Raw genomic sequence first — 22,025 nt, forward strand, 5'->3', positions numbered from 1 at the left:
GTACTATTAGAAAACATAGCATATATTTTCATTGCTATGTAGACGATCGCCAGCTCCATCTGTCAATGAAGCCCAAGGACATATGGCAATTAGTTCTTAAGAGACTAAATTCTGAAAAAAATTCAGATAAAACTGGTGTGCAAATTAGAAAAAACAGGAACCAAAGTTGTATTTTTGTTTTATTTTTTCACTTCGTTTCAGCAGACTGTCTCAAGCTAATTCAAGCTGAATTTCAGAGCTCATATACTGTCATTGAAATAGCAGTAAAAACCAACATAAATATATTCCCACGTACCAGGTTTACCCACCCACCCCAAAAAAAGCCCAAAAGACAACTGTGTCCTCACCAGCACAGTACTGGTGGAAAACAAATAGCTGTTGGTTGGATAATTCTTTGATAAAAACAGAAAGGGGCACAAATAAACAGAGATTAGATGGGTTTGGATAGGTGTTTTTTTTTATTTTAAAACTTTCTATTAATGAGGTCTCAAAGTGTAAGCAGGGCAAAGTGCATCTCCTACCAGTAACTTACAGCCTAAGTGCTGAGCTTTCATTCAAAACACATTTTCATCTGAATCTCCATGTCAGACAAACAAAAAGTTTGCTCCCTGTCACCTGACAGAAGAAGAGAAGTGGTTTTTATCTGTCTTTATGTTTCATCTCGTTTCTGCGTTCAGCTCACAGACGGTGGGTGGGGTGGTGTGTGTTGCAGAACAGTGAACCTTCCCCTTTGCGCTACAGCTGTTCACTTCTTCCTCACATGTTGGTGCTCATCCTGGTCTGACTGTTGGCTGGTGTGAGTTCACCCTGGCTGCCTTCTCTGGGTGGAGACTGAGAACAGGAGGAAACAAGTAAGGCACTACTCTTGTTCAACAGCATAGCTATAAACTCTGTAACATTGAATAACAGGTGAGGTTCAAAAAAGAAAGAAGACTTTAAAAATCTTATCAGAATATTAAAACCCCGAGTCCAACAACCATCAGGAGCTAGTCTTAGTTACTGCCAGCAATGTTGACCAAGTTCTTGCAAATGTGGTCGAGGAACCGAATGGCTGGTGGCAATGAGCCAGATACCCCGTACTCCTGAAGCACCCACTACAAGGATACTCCAAGGGCCTTGACGAACTCAGAGCAAGTCCCATCCGCCCCAGGTTCCCTGCCATTAAGGAGTTGTTTAACTACCTCAGTGATTCCATTGTGGAAGGCGTGTCAGTGGAATTAAGTATTCATTCACCAACCACCTCTATCCTTAGTTAAAGTCAGTAGCACTCTACCCGCACTATGTATCATGCCAGTAGATAACTGGTTTCTCCTCCTGAGTCACCCAATCCAATTTTAGAAACCCCCCTCTGTTAATATTAATACTGTAATCTGTACCGTTCATTAATTTACAATCAAATACATTTTAGATATGCCATTAAAAAGAAGCTCATCACCAAATCACACGAAATTTACTGTAGTCAGACTTGATAATAACCTCTATCGCAACACAAAGAACATTATGAACAACTGAAAAAGAAAAAAAAAATATTTCACTACAATGTGAAGAGAAGAAAATGTCTCTACCTTGACGTGAATCTGGTTGCGCAGCACAGCAGCACGGAGAATCATGGCTTTGGCTCGTCTCTGGAACTCTTTGCCCATATGAAGAGACTTCTCAAATGTGGTGCTCCTTTGGTCGACATCCCTCGCATACAGAATCTACGAGCAGGTCAGAGTCCCAGTTTGTCAGGGTTCAAACAACAAAGTACCTGTGGCAACGGTTTGATGTGTGCAGCGTTTTCACCTTGCTGTGGGAGTCGATACGTGCATTAATGAGACCCTCCAGTATGAGCTGGGTGAGCTCGTCCTCCAGAGCTGTTACTGTTGTGTTGAATGCCTGAGCCATCTTGGTCATGTCTGCTGACACGTAGGGGCTGAAATACTGGGAGGAGGAGAAAACAGAAAACCCACACACAAGAAAAATATCAGTGCTCAAAAACATGACACTTGAAAAAGTTAGCACAAAGTACAAAGATTTATAGTGATTACATTAGTTTGGTCAATCATCTTTCTCAGAAATGCCTGTGCATGTTAAACAGTATTACATGTATATGAGATGCTTCCTTGTAACCAACACTATCATCTTCATTTACAGATCACAACACTTCACTAGACCTGTCAGCAGCTGCAGTGCCATCGTGTTACCACAAGCCAAACACGCACAGCACAGTACTGCTGACTGGATTTAGGCAATCAAACTGTGAGACAACACTGCCACCATCAAGTCACAATAACTGCAGATGAAACAGATTCTCCCTAAGATTCATCCAGTACTTAGATATTCAGAAACTGCGTAAATCCATTAACAGTGACAGTCATTATGACAGACAAGTGAAACTAGTAAAACTTTCAAATACCTAATATTTTATGTGACTATTTGTTGTCTCAAATATACACATTCCCTTGTCTTTGCTTTGTTTTTTTGAAGCCAGTGATGGTAGGATGTAATGTGTTACTATCGGATAAAGGTGGCAGCACTACACCAATGCAGGGGGCAGATCTATCTTATGGAGGGGCTTCATCCTGCCACGGCTACTATTTATACACCCTGTTTTGTTCCCCCCCCAAAGAATCAGCAGCAACTTGATTATCCTGTGCACGGTCAGTGTGTATGCAGTATGTCTCACCTGAATCAGGGCTCTGTTTCTGATCTGGCTGTACAGTGTCTTGACATGTGGTGCCAGGTACATGTCCAACAGGAGGTTATCCTGCAAGAAACAGCACAATCATATACTGCACTTTCTGTGTGTGTGCGCGCGCTCATATTATGCAACAGCGGGAGCACACACTCTCCTTTGACGCATGTGTAGTGTTACTTCAGGGGTGGGCAGTTCATTTTCTCTACTGGCCACATTAGAAAGTGAGGAGGCCACATCAACAAGCTGAACTCAGTTCTGGTCACTATTAATTTATGTTTCTCTTTTCTTTTTGGTCTTGAACAAATGTATTAAAGTCAGGTACAATGTCTGAGCCTTCCATTCTGCATCAGAGCTCTGAAATATACTCACCTCTCTCTTTAGAAGACTCAATTTTGGTTCTTAGGTTCCTACCCTTTAGTACTTTGAACAGGCAAAGCCAGCTGATAGCTGTGTAGTGGCCTACATCACCATGTGTTACATGTCTGTGACTCAGTGCTCTTACCCTGATAAAGTTAACTATTTGAAATGGACTGGTTCTTAGCAGTTTTCTACCCTACCTGAGTACTCAAAGCGCTTTATGACACATGCCTCATTCACCCACTCAAGTGCTTTCTAACATTCACCGTGCAATAGATGCATCGGAGAGCGACCTGGGGGTTAATATCCTGTTCTAGGGCTGTTCGATATAACGACATATATCGGATGACGATATAAAAACGTCTATCGTTTCATTTTACGCTATCGTTTGTTTCGTGGTGTCGCAAAATAAACTGTTTACGGCAATATTTTTTCATCGTTTTGATGGTCACTCACGTGCGTATTAATTTCTTAAAGTTCTCTCTTTCTCTTATATTTAATATAACCACACTACGGACGGACAAGCGCCTGTTTTTAATGGGTTGTCGTTAGCAACAACGACGGTAACAGCATCGCGTGTCTGCTTGTTTATTTTCCACATAAACCTTTCACAATAAAGCTCAAGATCCTGTTGAGAATTTTCAAAATAAACTGAATCATGTGAGAAAGTATGCAGAGTATTGACGGATGAGAAGCAAAAAAAAAAAAAGAAAAAAGAAAGAGTCGTCAGGTGCTAAAGAATAAACCTTAGACTCAAAACGTTAGAACAGGCTTTCCCCGCAGCACGCCGTGTAATAAATACTCACAAAGAAAACGGCGGCCGTTACAACTTATGTCTAAAAATGTGTAGTTTCATGCATCGGTTAAAACACTCAACTCCAGGTACACGACGCCCAGCTGGAAACACTTCACCTACCCGAGATTCACAGAATTTACAGAAAATATTAAATTTTTTGTGATTTATATCGTTATCGGGACGATAGATGTTTTATATCGGAATATACGATTTTGGTCATATCGCACAGCCCTATCCTGTTCAAAGATATCTGGTATGCCCTAGGTGTCAAACTCTGGCCCGCGGGCCAAATTTGGCCCGCAGCCTAATTACATTTGGCCCGCGAAGCCATACCAAATTACTATTAGAGCTGGCCTACTGGTATTATACAGCTAATATATATATTGTTTAGTATTAAGCTTTGCTTGTTCCATATTCAGTTTTTCAGCAAAACGTGTTTGAGTCCATAAGAAAAGATTCATTCTTATATCTGGAGGAAGATTTTTTTTTTCAATAAATATTAACGTTAGCCCGCGACTTTGTTCCATTTTGAATTTTGGCCCACTGTGTAGTTGAGTTTGACACCCCTGTGGTATGCAGACAGAAGCAACCAGTGATTACAGGATTAGTAGCACGTTTAGATGACCTGCTTCACCTCATGAGCTACAGTTCCTCATCAACAACATGGTTAATTTTTAGCACTGATATACACAACACATCCTGTTGTACAGTGCAAAACTCAAATTATTTTCAGCTCCAAGTTCATTTTAAAGTTAATTAACAAAACTGAGTAACTGAGTTGCATAAATATCATAGCTCTCGTCCAGAACTAGGGTCTGCTTTGTTTTTCAACCACAGCTCCAGATTTCCTGCACTGTCCTCAGTCTATCTTGGAGAGGGGCCCATTCTCATATTCTTCCAAACACACTTTGATAAATTCAGAGAATGAGTTAGTGTTGTGTGTTTGTAGTGATAGTGTGATGAAGCCCTTTCAGTCTGTTGAACCTTTCTGGACAGTTATTTGCCTACAGGCAGATCACACCATTCAACTGCTTATTTGGAAGTACTGACATCTGCTGGTCATTCGATGTACAGCAGCCCTGCTGTGATAATAGATGTGGACCACATACCAGTGGATATGCAAACGTAATGATGTGTCAGTTGTAGAATAGCTATATGAAGTGCTGTATAATATACACACATACACCTCTAACCATCTGTGAGAAGATCTGTTATTATTGAGCGATAGCATATCAAAATGCTCCCAAACTGCTGATATTTTTTGCCTTTTTGGTGGCTCCATAATGTGCTTACAATCTCCTTCCAAGCTCATTATGATCCTCAGAATCACCTCAGATCCAGTTCATACAAAAATGTACTTCCCGTGTCTTTTCATCAGCTCAAACAGGGCCTCGTTTATCTTTGGTCAAGTGATATTCTGAGGAAAGATACGGGTCATGACACAGGCTTCCTCGGCTCTACACGGGCCTCAGGGCTTCAGTGTCAGACATAACAACACTACCTGCTAGCAAAGGTTCAGCTTTCCATTTCTAGTGAGTGAAGTTCTTGTATTTCTCTGAATGTTTAGTTTTGCAATGGAGACTCAAAATTCAATCCTTAAGCACAGTAATTTGTGCTACCAGAACTTGCATGATGTATACCTTTATACATTTGAATTCTAACCCACTGACCTCTTAAGGGCCAGTAAGGGACAACTAAAGGACCAGATGTGGCCCAGGACCCAAACAATGGCCAGTTTTTTGTTAGTTTAAAAACCTTTCATGCGCTAACCTTCATTTCATCCAGTAGCTTGAGACAGGATGCATATTTAGACTCGTAGAACTTGAAGATAATGTCACGAATTTGAGGTTCCAACTCTAAAAATAACTTAAAGGAGCTAGGAAGAAAAAAAACAGATACAAAGTATTAGCATGGATTGCTGTCCATCACTAGAACTGATTTCTATCCAAGAAATATTTGTACACCAGCCTACCTGCTGGAGATGACGTTGCGCTGAAGCTCCTGTCTGTCAAACGTGGCCAAAGCACACAAGCCCCCATACACAGCTACATTACTGGGCGACAGTAGCTGCAGGGAATACACATAATGATATTTCTCCCAGCAATTAGACTCATGCATAGATGCTCATATTATGTCCTACATTTTTAGGATCCAAACACACTGGTTGAGGTGTACATGTAACCATGTAAGTTACTAATACATGGTTACAAATGAAAGAGGATAGAAGACATGTGGGTGATATTCCTTTTTTTAAAATCTGAGATGCTAATGCTTTAGTGCAACACCCAGTGCAATGTTGCATGTTACATCTTCAGTTTTCATGTACGAGCTCACCTCTGGACAGTCACAGTGGTCAAAGGAAGCCTGCAGGAAGCACTTGGCAGCTGGCTTGTATTTTCGAGAGGCCAACTCGGCCAATCCTGATGTACCAACAAGCAAGATGAACAATATACTGGAAATCAGGTCACATTTTTCCAAACTTTATAAATACAAGACCAATCTTGGTTAACAGAAAGCAACCTCTTCAAAAATCACTCACACACACACACACACACACACACACACACACACACACACACACACACACACACACACACACACACACACACACACACACACACACACACACACTCACCTGCAGCACACTTTAATTTGGTGAGGACAGCTTGATTTTGACTATCTCGCTCTCCTCTTTGCTTTTAGGGGGGGAGGAGAGCAAAAAGAAGAAATTTACTATAAATATTTTATTACTCTTCATAAAAGGCTGGACACAATATATAAAATAAAAGAGATGCTGAAGTATGTAAACTGTGCTCACCTCTGCAATTTCTGGTGTGGACTCTGCCTTATTGACGTAGCTCAGCACGTGCGACCAGTTCTGGAGGTAAACACTAACCTGTGAACGCACAATTTAAGTCACAAAGACTTTGTTTACTCACGTGCTTAATCAGACAACTCAATGTCTGTAAAAAACAAACAAACAAGCAAAAATAACCCAAAAGATTCTGTTGTGTGTAACAACTTTTCCAGGTTTTCGAATTCTGTTAATTGGCTGAAGTGCTATCTGTAGAAAACTACAGTGACACTGAAAGTGTCTTGGCACAATTCAGTCCAAGTTATATAGTTCCCAGTACGTATAGGTCTGTGTACTGGGTACTATAGCTGGGAGAAAGTCTGGAAGTGCTGACGTGCACACAGATTTCAGTAAAGTGAAACATCTTGGGCAAATACTCATATACTTTTCTGATGTGCAGAGTTTTGCCAGAACCAGGTTTCTAAGTTCAATATAAACTTAATCTCTCAATTGTAATAAGAATTGTGATAAGGCTAATAATCCCTGGACAATTGTGTCAATGGAAACAGTGACTGCAGCAGCAGAGCACTGTGCTTCCTTCCTGCTGTACCTTGATGACATTCAGACACATGTTAATGACATGCTTAGCACTGGTGCAGTAGTCTCTGGCTCGAGAGTAGCACTTCAGAGCATTACTGAGGTCACCACAGTCCAGATAATGGTCCCCCAGGTCATCATGGCCTCTCCTGGGGAGAAGGGATGGAAGGTGAGGAGACGGCAGACATCCACAAAAACAATGTTATCTGAAAATGACCAATCTGCTCATCAAAAAACTTTGACCCTCACTAGTTTTGTATATTTATTATTGTTCCAGCAAAAAAGACTGAGACAGCACCTCTCCTTCTGCTTCTTAGCTGGATTACTGATCTTATTCAATGTTCAGTTGGTCTTAAGCTTAAACTTTAGATTAACAGTAATGCTTTTGCAACCACACCTGATGCTCTCTTTGATGGAGTTGCCCTTGTAGTTCTTAAGATCCGTATCTAGTTTCTCCAGTTTAAGCAGAGCCTTTTTTCTGGTCGATTCAGCCCAAGCTGAGTCCAGGGGAGGGGGAACAACCCCTCCTTCAGGAACTGTGTCTGGCACACCCTGCACTTCCCTATAGGTGGAGCCCAGGAGAAAGAAAGAAAAAGAAAGAAAAAAAAAATCACACAGAAATATTTACAAATCTAGAAATTGAACAATTTGGAGGCTGGGAGTTAAGACTTTCCAAGCCTAATTTTAAATGCAGCAATGCGGTTTTGCTTATCCATAATGAAGCACATGTGATATACAACACCTAAGTTTTTGTTTGTACTGTTTGAATCATGCTGTTCTTTGCTACAACGCAGGATTTAAGGATTTAAGGAATTGGGAATGTCTTGTTAAAAAAAAAAAAGCAGCTCTGTCCAAAAGGAAGCACCCAATTGCTGGGAGAGGACTAGAAAGAATACCGTGTGGCCTCTGTGAGTTTGCGGTGAATCTCTTCGTAAGTGTCAACATTGAAGGTCCTCTGAACAAAGGTGAGCGCCATCTTCAGGGCCTCCACTCGGAGCTGAGGGCAGTGCTCAGCAATGAACTGCAGTCTCTCAATGCGCATTAATCCACTATAACTGGTCGCATACTGCTCCAGATCCTGCACAGACAAGGAGTGAAACATCTGTTCAAAAACATGTCAGAACTGCTTCGATTAAACAGTCAGGTAACACTTTCATCAGTGGATGATATAGCTCCGCATGTACAAGGATTTTAGCTAACTTTCGTTCATTCACACCCAGAACAGTTAACAGAAACAAGAATCAATTAGCAGCAGGAATCTGCGTCACATTAAACATTACAAATAAAATAAGAGATATTGGGATATATGTAACAGTTTGTGAGACAATACCAGTGTGGGGTTCTCCACAATATAGTTGGTGTCTGGAGCATTCTGCTGGTCCTCCTGGGGATCTGCATCAATCTGCATGGGCTCCACAGACCCCTTAGAAATAGATCACATACATAGTTTTGTTAGATTCAACAACAGACCTGATCTTGGGACTAGATAATGCGTAATTTACATCAGGAAGCCCTCTCTTCAAAGGGCTTTTCATCAGTAGTTCACTGGTGCTTAAACTCGTACTGGTAGTTTACTATGTCGGAGTAACTGTACAGGAAACAATGTCCTATAATGGATACGCAATATGTTCAGTAGAATAAGTGGGCACAGCCCCCGCCCTATTCCTTAATGCTTTTATGCCTTTATGTTGAAAATGCAAAACAGGCGCAGTGATTTATTGAAACATATGCAAACATAAGCTTTTCTTGGATGGCAGCCGTCTTTTGTTCCATTCTCTGTCAAGATGATACCACACTTTAATAATGTTGAGCTTTGGAGAGGACAACCCCTACATGACAGGAAAACACAGTGGAATGACTAAGGCGGAGCTTCCCAAAGTGCGGGGCCCGCCATTGCAGGGGGGGGGGGGGCGGGGCGCGCAGTATGAAAGGGGGAAAGAAACCAAAAACCGCTTGGACACTGCTAGCACGGGGCGCCCACACAAACGCAAAGCAGGAGATGAAGCATCGCTGAATATGTTTCCAAACCAACTTCATTCTAAGCCAAAGATTAGAAAATATGATGAAGCACATCTTCCCTTTGGCTTCACCTGCACAAGTGCCAAGGTAGATCACTGGACTAAGGTATGATTTTACTGCATTGGCAGTAAGATAGATAAATAGAACTTTATTAATCACTCGGATTATTAAACTGAAAGAAATTTGAATAGTAAAAAAAATTAGAATAAAAATTAAAGGGAAAAAAGAATATAAACATAAGAATGAATAAAATATATATAAACATAAGCAATGTAGCAGCCAAAACGCCTATTGCACAGTATTTCGACTATTGTCAGTCTATTGAACAGTGATTAGTTGTTATTTAGTGTTTATTTGTGCAAACACTACTGCTTATTTGTCCCCGCCCTCCTTTGTCCTCCTGTTTTCCTGCCCCCAACGAGGAGTTAAACAGTTTGATGGCGTGTGGGAAAAAGGAGTTTTTAAGTCCTAGACATGGGGAGAAGCTAGCTGACGCTGAGCAGACTCCTTTGGTTATTTATGACCATGCAGAAGATGCCCAACACTGTCCATAATGTCTAGCAGTGTTTTTAGTGTCCTCTTCTCTGCCACTGTCACCAGAGTGTCCAGCTTCATGCCGACCACAGAGCCAGCCTTCCTTATTAGTTTGTCCAGCCTGGATGAGTCCGTCTTTGCTGTGCTGCTCCCCCAGCACACCACAATATAGAAGAGTACACCGGCAACAACCGAGGAAAGCCTCCTGTGGAAATACAGTCTGCTTTGGCCTTTTTTATACAGGTGTTGCATGTTGTATGACCAGTCCAGTTTGTAAGTGTACATTTTTCAGTTACAGCTACATTTTTCGCCAATCTTATGTTTTCTAAAAAGGTCTTGCATGGTTGAAAATCTGACTTTCTGCATTCATAATTATAACAACTTTGGTCGAATCAAATACCACACACTGAAATGCAGCATCTCTGTATCTCTCAAATCCTGTATCAGGTCTTTACTGGATTTATTCCCATTTCTTGAGGACATGACTTTCACACAATGTTCATCTCCTGTAGGTAGTTTTTATGCCAGACACATCTGTTGTCCAAGCAGCATTCCAAAATAAGCCAAATTTTGGCTAGTAACTCTTTGGGAAACACACCGTTTTTGCAAAACTACAATTTTATGCTTGTCAAATTATATTACAGAACAGGACAATTATTAGTCTCCCTATGAGTTTCTTTCTTCTTCTTTTTTTTAAATAACCTGAAGTGCTGTTGGCAACATTTCCAAACATCTTAGTTTTACTTTGGCTGCTTAGAGTATTTGACTTTGCACACAGAAATATGATGAAATATGAAAACAGTAGGGCCAAACTTTACAACTCTCTGATCTTAACAGCTAAATGTGAATCCTTTTTGCTGGATAACAGCCTGCAGTGATTTGTTTTCAACACACCTCCCAAGCAATCCCAGACCATTGTTCAATGGCAATTCTCTTAAGTGCCTCCAGCAGATTTTCAGTGCTATTAAAGTCAAAAATTTGTGCAGGCCAGTCAGAGAAAATTAGTTGAGATTTAACAAGTCAAGATTCTGACTTGTTTGCGATTAATTTTGTTGTTGCAGGGTGGGGTCAAAATCTCCCCTGTGGCAACCAAAATGGTACTGAGGATCAAGTAATTTCCTGCGTATCAACATCAAGTATAAAATCCTAGTATCCCAACAACCCCTAGCTTCCAGTATGCGTAGTTTTTGTTGAGCAAAATTCAATCTGGCTTGAAGATGTTTCGTCTGTAGAAGTGACATTTTTCTTGGTCTGCAACCTTAAAGTTCATTTCTTTGGAGTGTTCTACTGATTGTCTTCTTTGAGACTACAATTCCGGACTTGGCTAAATCATTCACTGGTATTGTTAGACAATCATTTTCTTTCCAGAGTCTTTTAAATCTTTGCCTTCCTACCTCACTATTCTTGTTCTGAACTTTGTAGCCAACTTTGAATTACTTGATGGTATTTCTCACTTTTTAACACTCGAAAACACTGATGATGTTGTATATCCATCTCCTGCTTCGAGAGCACCAACAACTATTTTTCTCAAATGTAAACTGTTTTCTTTTGTTTTTGGCATGACGCTTTCTCAAGTGACAGCTCAAACCCTTGCTGAGCTTAACTTGATTTTACAAGCTTTGAGCATTACAACATTACAGCACATCATTGCACATCAGTGGTTTGGCTATGGCTCAATAAAAGGTTTTTATTATTGAGCTTCAGCTCACAAAGATAACTGCATAAAAGCTATTGAAACAATGTATTCATGTCCAGCTGTTGGACAGCTGATGCATTCTCTTTCCGGTAAGCAAAGAAATAATGTACCTCCATATAGCTTCCTGATTGACAGAGCTAACTCTAAACCTCAACTTAGTGACTGAAAAATTTGAGATACTCAAATTGAAATTTTAAGCTATTTTCTTACAATTGTGCCATTTTCTAGAAATCCTGACTTATTAACTGAAGATTTTGAAATACCCAGTTCAACATTATGAGTTATGAATAGCAAATGATTTGTGTTGTGGTTTTGTGGTTTTTTCCATTGCCATAAACAAGCTTACATGGGCCTGGCAGAGAACGAGACACAAATATCATGCTTAGGATGGACGGGTTCCTGATGTAAACAACAGGCATTTAACATTAGCTTGGCGCTAGCAAAGTGATACACTGAAAGATGGTATATACTGGAGTTTATTGACGTTGAAATTAAGCTATTCTTGACAACGGATACTTCTTACATATGTAATAATTGTGTTGTCTACTTATGGTGCTAGTAACTGCTATCCGGAGCGAACGAGCATGACAAGCTGCCAACAACAGGATATTAGGTATACTTCCGTTAGCTTAAGGCTACGACCATAAACACAACTGGTTCTTTAGTGTACTCCAAGTGCTGTGTTATACAAAGACTGAAACTTGCCATGTCTGTGGCTCACTTTAAAAGCCAACCGCGAGAGTCACGCGTCGTTTTATCATTTAGGTGCGTTAACACCAGCGCTGTAAATGTTGTTAGCTAACCGAGGCCTTCAGTCAACTGTAATCCTTGAGTTCTGCTCCACTTCATAAAGCTTCATATCAGTTTTACGTAGAAGGGCTTCAGGGAATGTGCATTTTAAGATGCTTCGTGACATTTTAAGGGCCACTCCTCATTTCGGCATATGGCATTGCACTAATCAGAAATTACCTCTAGATGTCTTACACATTAGCTGTTCCTTCGCTGTTAGTCTTTTAACATGTAAAAGAGATAAGTGGATTGTGTTTTACACACTTATGGTGCCTAGTACATGCCTATTAAACACAATAAACAACTACTGCGTAAGTGGTCTGTAATTGTGATTTTTAACCACGACAACCGTAACTACAAATTCAAAGCTAGCCTGCTAAACGCTAGCTAAGGTGGCAGAGTTTCCAGCAGTCTTTGCTACAAAAAAAAAACAAAAAACATTTTAAACAGCATTTTAAACTCACCTGAAAGTTAAACACTTGCACGGGCAAAGGCATCTTATGTTTGTCTCACTTAAGAATTGGTGTCTTTGAGGGGGTGGGGGTGGGATTGTAGCATGAAGACATAAATGTCTGGCGGACAGTTCAGCAGCCAAGCCGGACTGGGTTGGATCTCCAACTACTGGTGGGAGGTGGGAACTGCAACGGTAACCAATTAATTAAGAGCAAGGAAACTGAAAAAGAAAACATTGGTATAGAAAAATATTGAGATTGAAGAAAAATTAAACTGAAAAAGGAAAGGCTGACATTTAATGAACACAAATTTGTGTTTTACTTCTGTTGTTTTACATTTGCAGTTATTTTCCCTTTTTACTTTCACAATTGGTTTTTTTTTTTGCTTTTTTCTATCTGTTTTTCAGTTTAATCAATGACTGTTTTAATCATGTGTCGCTGTTTTGGCCAGTGGGGGAGGGGACTAAAGGCGGGTTTCTGCTGAGTCTTTACGGTAATTTGCATATAATTTGCATCCAGCAGACAATTAGCTAACTACCTTAACTGAACAACTTTGTAATGGATGTTACAAGTTAATTAAACTGAAAAATGGATTGAAATTGAAAAAATGGATGGAAGCTGAAAAAAAGATAGATTGAAACTGGAAAAAAAGTTGTAAGCGAAAACAAAAAAGTTACAGTTTCAATTAATTGCTTTTCACTATCAATTTTTTTCAGTTTCAATACAAGATTTTTCAGTACATTTATTTCAGTTACAATATTTTTTTTCAGTTTCAATATTTTTTTTGGTTTCATTTCAAGGTGGCATCGTTCTGACCCCATACTAACAAGGATCAAATATATTATGTGGGTTAAATAGCTGATTTTCCAATCCCTTCTATAAAGCTGCTATAAAAGGTGGAAATTAGTGAGTCAATCTAACCATTATCATTAAGATGAAAAAATGTCTACTAACCTCTAGATTTAGGCAGTCCATCATTATGGCTCACTCCAAGCTTTATCAAAGTTTTGCAAACGAACCAGTTTATGTTGCACTAAAATGCCTGGTTGTAAATAACACAACATTTGTATGTGCCAGCTTGTTTTCCAAGAAGCTTCAGAAAAACAAGCAAGAAAATGTGATTTATAGATTCAATATCTGATTTAAATGTTTACTGTGTAGGAACAGTTTATGTAATTGTTGTTTGAAATTAGTACTGAATGCTGTTCCAGATCTTTCCAGCCCACCTTAACCCTTGGGTTTCACATATGTGCACAATATAAATATGCAGCATATGTATCATTACTTAAGTAAAAAAAATATGCCATATGATGCTTCTTTTCAGCACATTTGACTGAGAGACAGTTGATAAAGAGTGGTCAGGCAGCTGTAGCACTTTGACTTTCATTTGTGATGGGTCAAACGATAAAGGACTCTCAGTGGGTGTATCAAAGCACAACTAGTGAAGCCCCGTATCAGCATGTGTATTGCTATAAGAAAAAATCACGTGACAGCTGTCGTTTCGTACACAACGATTTTTATAAAGTCATTGGTTGTACAGTGATGAGGTATGAAACTGTGTTTAAGAGCAAATTCGTGCTGAGAGTAGAAGAGGAGGAGACTATCTTTGGTGCTGTTTGTGACTTTACGTTTTAGGGTCATCATCACCGGAACCGCAGAGGAAAAGGACATTTTCTCCAGTCTGGGATCATTTAACACTGCCTCCACCCCTCACATACACTCCGACTGTTATAAGCGCGTATATATCCTAAAGCAAAACTAAACAAAACATCAACTTTGATTTCCTGTTCTCAACTTATGCATCCTTGTAAAAAGTATTTTTGTAAATTCTGCATTTGACAGACTATAGTCTATTATATCGTTTTGTTATAATTAAATTAATTGGAATACAGAGTTATCTTTCATTCAGTTAGCACTTTACCATCAGCTGGTTATGTAAACAGGACCATTCATCACTCATTTGGTGTCTAGATATCAGAATGATTGAGCAAAGTTCAGTCCTTCTCCACACTCTTTATAAACGCTGGCTGCAATCATTATTTAAATCCAGCAGTTGTCGCTGCAGCTAACAATGCAACAATGCACTCAAGGCGAGCACAACATGCTGTCTTGATTGTAGATGCTTTGTTTGTTTGTTTTTTTATTAGTTTTCCTTACACAATTCAGTCTTTGGCTAAGCTGATATTTGTTGGTATAAACATGTTATATTAAAATAAATAATAATACTAATGTTGGGAAATCATCCATTTCTACTTCTTTATAAATAAAATGCAAATGTGAACATTTTCTTCAGTTATCTCTCTTTAGATATATTTCTTTTCACAGGTCCATGCAGAAATGCATTAGGGAAATTAATTATTACATACAAGGCAACAAGATTTCAGTTAACATTTATTGTAAAATCTACTTTCTAAGGGAGGAAGAGGTCTTTGCCTTTGCAGGGTTGTTGTGACATTACCCTGTTGATGAGTTTAAAATGTGAATTTCATGTAACCTTTCACTTTGTTTTATGCGAAACTGGTCAACTGCATAATTTAAAAAGCATTAAAAAAAAGAAATGTAAATTATGTATGTTGGTGTTATCAATCCTCATTTGGCTGAAATTCCATTATATGCATGATAAAACTGGAAAATCAATCTGTTTATCATTTTAACAGTCAAAACAAATATTCAGATGTTGTGTTATTGCATGAAAATACCAGGTAGCTTGGCACATCCAAGCTTATCCTATGAGTGTTCAGTGGGGCTGAGGCAGGCATGCCATTCCATCCTCTTCATTCCCAAATTTTGGAGGTAGTCTGTGTGGGGGCAAGTCTTGCCATCTTGGAGTACAGAATTTGGGCCCAGACTATCGAGATATGGGATTGCCACTTGTATCGTATCCATATCTCTCTGTATTGAGATTGCTTCCAATAATCACAAGCCTTGTTTTTCCTTCTTTTTTGCTTGTCCTGTTTGGCAGTGTAGCAATCAGAATTATTGTCTGAAGACCAAACAAAATGCCCAACAGATTAATTTTCCCAAGTGGACCATTACAGCTTTTGTTCCAAGAAACACACATGCGATTTAAAATTGAGAAGTGGGCACTTGCACCAGAGGGGAGGCTGATTAAACAGACTGTCCTCAGGGTGCCATTCAGTGTACCCACCCCAAGGCCCTATTTGTGTATGTGATGAGAGTGTAAGTAATGTAGTAGTGCCTGTTAAGGAATAAAACTGAGGCATCGGTGGCCAGGAAGGGACAGAGGAGGAATACCTCCCCTGCAACTCAGTGATGCACCTTTACCTCAAGGTCCTGCATGTGTGGTGGCATGATGAAGCAGGAAGAGGGAAGCAATTAAGGATGGAGGGGAAATGATTGGGACAGTTGGAAAGTACCTGGAGCCAGCTCCCCCCGCTGGCCCCCATGGACACCCCTGTTCTCCAAAATCCACCGAGAGCAGGGGTCCAGGCTCATCCAGTCTGAGGCCCACAGTGGCAGCACTATAGCCTTATTTTTCCAGTGAGGAAGATGCCCCTGGACATATGACAATGCCTCCATCAAAAGCTGTTACTCTATCAGTGCAGCAGTCAAAATAGTGTTCTCTGCTTCTTCTCCACACTTTGACCCTTTGGACCCATGTACTAGGCTTACTCCAAATAATGGTGTAATTGTGCAACTTGGTTTTGTAGAACACTGGCTTAAAATTTCCCCAATTAGGTATGGGCCCTTTTCAGGTCAGTTAAACATGGCATGCTTGGAGCAGACTGATCACATAATAGACATCTATGTTAATAGATGCTGATATAGCACCAGCACTTTACCAGCATTTTCAGTAGCACAATAAGTATTGGTTTGGCATCGACACAGAAGATTTGGTAACTTTGTGGCAAAAACTATGCAACCATTCAAAAGTCACTTAAAAAAAACTCTCTTTCCCATTCTGATGCTTGTATTAAATTTCAGCAGGTTGTATCAGTCATGTCTACGCGCCTAAATGCACTGAGTTTCTACCACATGATCGGCTGTTTATTCAATCATTTATTTTGTGAGTTGCTCTGAATTGTTGAGTCTGAAGCTATTAAAGCACAGATGGACAAAAAAGTGCCTGTACAGGTGGAAATTACAAATCGTATCTGCTCATGACGGCTACAGTCCATCACAAAGAGAAAGTGACACTGACCATTTTAATCTCTCCCTCTCTGTGTCTAATCCTGTGGATGCTGATCAGTGCACTTCACTATCTTCTGCTGTACGTCACTGCTCAAAATCCGCACCCTATTAATAGCCAATAAGCGATTAATTGTTCATTCACAAGTCATCTATAGGCCTGCTGACACAACTTCACCACCAGTGTTGGATTTTAGCTATATTATGATTATTAATTATGCTGTGTGTTGTAAAGCATTAGTTATGCTTTACAACACACAGAGGTTCAAGTGTTCATAACTGTACAGCAATGTCACTTAATTATTATTATTTCAAAAGCATAAACAGCAAAATCTTAAGTTTATATACTACAGTTTCAATAATTAGTAAAGGGGATTATTTGCCCATTATCCACTATGAAATGCTGGTATATTTTAGCTCGCTCTAAGACACTGGACTTGTCTCTTGAGTAATTGTTTTAAAGAAGCAACTCTTTCATTGAGTCAATTACTAAACAGCCCTATTTTTGATTAATCTGCTCTTTATCATGACTAAATGCTGCTTCAATAATTAATCTCACTTCTATTCAACTCTGCACATATTCAACTCTGTATATTTTATATATTTTATTATTATTATTATTTTTTTTTTTTTTTACTATTTAATTTGTAAAAATGTGTATACACACACACACACACACACACACACACACACACACACACACACACACACACGTAGGAAAATATTTAGTATACACATCCAGAAATGCATACACTATTATATATTGTACATATATTTATTAGTTTCAGGTTGGCCATTCTTGTATTTTGCTCGTTTGTGTTGTTGTGTTTGCACATCTCTGTTGCTTGTGGGGCTCGCACACAAGAATTTCACTCGCATGTGCTGTGCCAGTGTGCCTGCACATGTGATGTGACAATAAAAGTGATTTGATTTGATTTGATTTGATTTATAGTACACACTGAAGAGGGAGAGGCAAAGCAGAGATCCTCAGACCTATTTTTTCCCAGCAAATGCCTAGTTGAGGAATCCAGCCTCTCAATTGTATCCTTACTCTACCTCAAGTCTCCTTCTGGTTAGACAAAACACCTCAACTGGCTCCTTTTCATGTGAGGAGTAGCATCATTACTTAAACGCTGTGCATGAGGTGCAAGAAGAACATGACTGCACATTCTTTGGCATCATAATAAGACATCTGTTTGAGTATGAATGTTATATGAGAGCACTTGGGCATAGAAAAAAGAGCTTATATGAATGGGTAGATTGAGTAGAGAAGTGTGACACAAGAATCAGTCCTTTTATTAAACAGTCTTTTGTCTTAAGCATCTGCATTAATCTGCATTGTAAATAAAACTTTGAACTTTTCTTCAGAGCCCTGTGCTTGAGTCCAACTTAAACTAAGGTTATGACACAAGGGTGGCTCGAGAGGTAGAACATGTCATCTATAGATCTACTGATCCCTGACTCCCCCAGTCTACATGCCAAATGGCATTGGGCAAGATACTAACCCAAGTTAGTATCTTGCCCAATGCCAGTCTACATGCCACAAAGCTACATTGGAGTACGAATGTGTGTGAATGTTAGCTAGAAAGCACTTAAAGCATACAAGAAAGTACTTGTGTGAATGGGTGAATGTGGCATGTTGTATTAAGCGCTTTATAAGAATCAGTCCATTTAGCAGAAGAGTCTGTTAAACTAACAACCATTTTGCCACCATCGTTTTTATAGGCTGACATTCAGGATAATTCATCACCTTTCAACTTTCCATCACATTTCCATAAAAGGATAGTTGTTGTTGAAGGTCTAGATGGGGCAATCGTTGCTCAAGTGTTGGCAGTTCGTCTTGTAATCGGAAAGTTGCTGGTTCGAACCCTGGCTCAGACAGTCTAGGTTGTTATGTCCTTGGACAAGACACTTCACCTACCACCTACTGGTGATAGCCAGAGGGGCCGATGGCATGATATGGCAGCCTTGCCTCTGGGTCAGTCTGCCCCAGGGCAGCTGTGGCTACAACTGTAGCTTGCCTCCACCAGTGTGTGAATGTGAGAGTGAATGAATAGTGGAATTGTAAAGCGCTTTCAGGGTCTTGAAAAGTGCTATATAAATGCAATCCATTAGTATTATTACATTGATAATGTGTTGATCTGGGGGTTCTCACAGAAAGAACATGATTCTCACCTGCATACAGTATTCCCAAGCATAGAAAAATGTAAGATATCATCAAAGGAAGTTAAATTCCTCTGTAACATTTTCCCAGAAACTGGAGTTAAGCCATATCCATTCAAGACAGCAGCAACCAGAGAAATGCCTGACCTACTAACAAGACTGAACTGCATAGTTCAGTGAAGTTCTACTGCAAAGGTGGAGCAAAGAATGGACTTCCTGTCTGGACAGTCAGAGCGAACATCTCAGAGAGGACAGTTCTCTTCGACTGAAGCACACATCGTGCACTTCATGTCCTTGAAGTCCTTGTCAGGGCGAATGACCAGAAAGCAGATGTTGTGAAGGTGCCAATATATTAGCTTGCATGTACCGCTTACAGCACTGCCGTTTCACATCATCATCAACATAAAGATCATTTCTTAAGATATGACCCAAGTATTTCACTTTGCTCCCCACATTCAATACTTGGTCGGTTAAATAAAAAGATGGAATATTTAGCTTGTGATCCTCCTTAGTTGGAGCAATCACAATAACACTCTTTTTAGGGTTAAAAGCAATACTGGGCACCATACCTAACACAAACTCTAAGTAAGTGCTGCAAACCAGCACTGTAGGGAGACAAAATGACCAAATCATCAGCATACATTAATAACAATAACGTTACCCACAATAGACCCAGTCTTACATGCATTTAACTTGACAGAAAGATCATTAAGATACAGACTGAATAGAGCAGGAGACAATATTCCATCTTTTTCAGACACTACTAGATATCTTCCCAGTGAGTGGTCTAAACCACATGCTTTTTAGAGGCATCCTCTCTATAACAAGTTGTACTTCTTCAGGTCGAATAATTTTGCCATTATTGAAACCAACTGTACTACTGTTAGTAAAATCTATTTCTTTCCAAAAAGCATACACCTTAATGTGCTGAAGCTCTTTTTTGCCATAGAATTTGCCCTCATCATGCAAACATTCCTTTTAATGAAGAGGCTAAACACAAGCTACAGGTACCTTGGTGTTCATCTAAACAATAAACTGGACTGGACTCATAATTCAGATGCCCTCTACAGGAAAGGGCAGAGCAGGCTGTACCTGCTGTGGATACTCAGGTCTTTTGGAGTGAAGACCTTCTATGACTCTGTGGTGGCCTCAGCCATCTTTTACGGTGTGGTCTGCTGGGGCGGCAGCATCCCTGCGGGGGACAGGAAGAGACTGAGCAGGCTGATCCGCAGGGCCAGCTGTGTTCTAGGATGCCCTCTGGACCCAGTGGAGGTGGTGAGTGACAGGAGAATGGTGGCTAAGCTGTCATCCCTGTTGGACAACATCTCCCAGCCCATGCAGGAGACTCTGACAGCACTGAGCAGCTCCTTCAGTGGCAGGCTGCAGCACCCACGGTGTGGGACGGAGCAGGTCTTTCCTCCCAACTGCTGTCAGACTCCACAACAAAGACTTTTGCAGCTGATCAAACACACACATCCACACATGTGGAATAAGACTAAGTGCAATACTCTTTTTCTGACAAAGTTGTATTTTTACTCAGTTGTATATAGCATTTGAATTCTATTTTTATCCTATTGTATATTTTATTCTATTGTATATAGTATTTTATTTTATTTTTTCGATTCTATTCTGTACAGCTGTGTACAGTATATTATTCTTATTGTATTCCAGTGTTCTCCAGTTTTTGCTATATAACTTTGCACTGTCCACTTTCTGCTGTGACAAAACAAATCTCCCACGTGTGGGACTAATAAAGGTTCTCTTCTCTTCTCTTCTCTTCTCTTCTCTTCTCTTCTCTTCTCTTCTCTTCTCTTCTCTTCTCTTCTCTTCTCTTCTCTTCTCTTCTCATAAATGAGCAGGTACAGAAAAAACCTCCACAAAAAGGCCACAGATCTATTGCCTTGTTGGGATACTCTTCAGAATGGCTTCAGCCCAGGTCAATTCTTTATGGGGCACCTGCTTCATTCCACTGTGCCAACCTTACAATCTCTGCTCAACCTATTGTTTCCTGACAGTGCTGCTGTCAGTGAAAGTCAGAAAGAGAGCAGAAATGCAAATCAGAAATGAGTCAATAAGTGCCAGCATATGCATGAGCTCTGCTACCATCCACCTGGGAAACAGATGTGGTTGACCAGCACCAAAGTGACAGGGACTGTAGTGTGTGAACATTCAACACCACTTACACTGAGCTGTACACCAGTTTATTACAATGGAGTCCACAGTGTAGATCAGGCTGAGCAGTTTTCAAACCATGGAGAGTGGACCTGTAAATAAATAAGAATTTATTCTTGGTTTGAAAAAAAAAATCAAAATGGTTCTACTTCAGTAGTGCCACTTTGTTACCACAACAATCCTTATGTTAGTATGTATAATCAATTTGTTGCTATGTGAGGATGGGCAGGGGATCCTCCGTGATGTTTTTTTGCAGTAGAGGGTTACAATGCTAGTAACTGCATGTCGCAGGCAATAAAAGCTCATTCGCTACCACTCATTTTCCTTGAATACAAACCTCTTAATGATCAGTACTTAGTAAAACACGTAATTTTTTTTTAAACTATCCTAGATGAAAGTTAGAGATTTTGAATGCTTCTTCACACATTGTCACATGCATAGTCTGGAATAAACCTGTAATAAACACTGAGCTGATTACATGATTCTTATGTAATTCCTTCTTAGTGAAAGTGATGCTTTTTCTGCCATCTCCCTTTTTACAACCATCCCCAGTGTTCCCTAAAACTTAAAGGATGTGTTGAATATTATAATCATGTTTTATTGTGCTGATTGGTAGTGCTAAACAGCTGTCAAAACCAGACTATATTTTGTGCTTTAGTGCGGCTCTCCTGTATATATCCTTCCCGTATATACATGTGTACAGAGGAGGCTTCCCACAGTTACAGCGTGGTCCTCTGTACCACCCAGTAAAACATGGAAGCGCGCCAGACTGTAAGAAGGCTGGCTGTTGATTTGATTTGGCTCCCTGTAAAATATCGCAAACCTAA

General features: G+C 39.9%; 1 protein-coding gene across 1 annotated transcript; it reads right to left on the reverse strand.

Moving 5' to 3' along the window:
• Nucleotides 1-435: 435 nt before the first annotated feature.
• Nucleotides 436-12,890, reverse strand: gps1 (G protein pathway suppressor 1). Its single transcript, XM_086288309.1, has 14 exons — nt 12,727-12,890; nt 8,555-8,647; nt 8,121-8,302; nt 7,622-7,786; nt 7,238-7,373; nt 6,652-6,729; nt 6,469-6,529; nt 6,168-6,253; nt 5,806-5,900; nt 5,604-5,709; nt 2,669-2,749; nt 1,786-1,923; nt 1,566-1,700; nt 436-831 (listed from the first exon to the last, which is right to left on the reverse strand). Exons 1-14 carry the CDS (start codon nt 12,757-12,759, stop codon nt 757-759), a joined length of 1,464 nt encoding a protein of 487 aa, XP_086144435.1. The 5' UTR covers nt 12,760-12,890; the 3' UTR covers nt 436-756.
• Between the last annotated feature and the right edge of the window lie 9,135 nt (nt 12,891-22,025).

This window comes from Aulonocara sp. 'chitande type north' Nkhata Bay, linkage group LG4 (assembly GCF_057382095.1).
Source record: "Aulonocara sp. 'chitande type north' Nkhata Bay isolate Kocher_YH1m ecotype deep benthic linkage group LG4, A_spYH_male_GT1.1, whole genome shotgun sequence".
Lineage (NCBI taxonomy): Eukaryota > Metazoa > Chordata > Actinopteri > Cichliformes > Cichlidae > Aulonocara > Aulonocara sp. 'chitande type north' Nkhata Bay.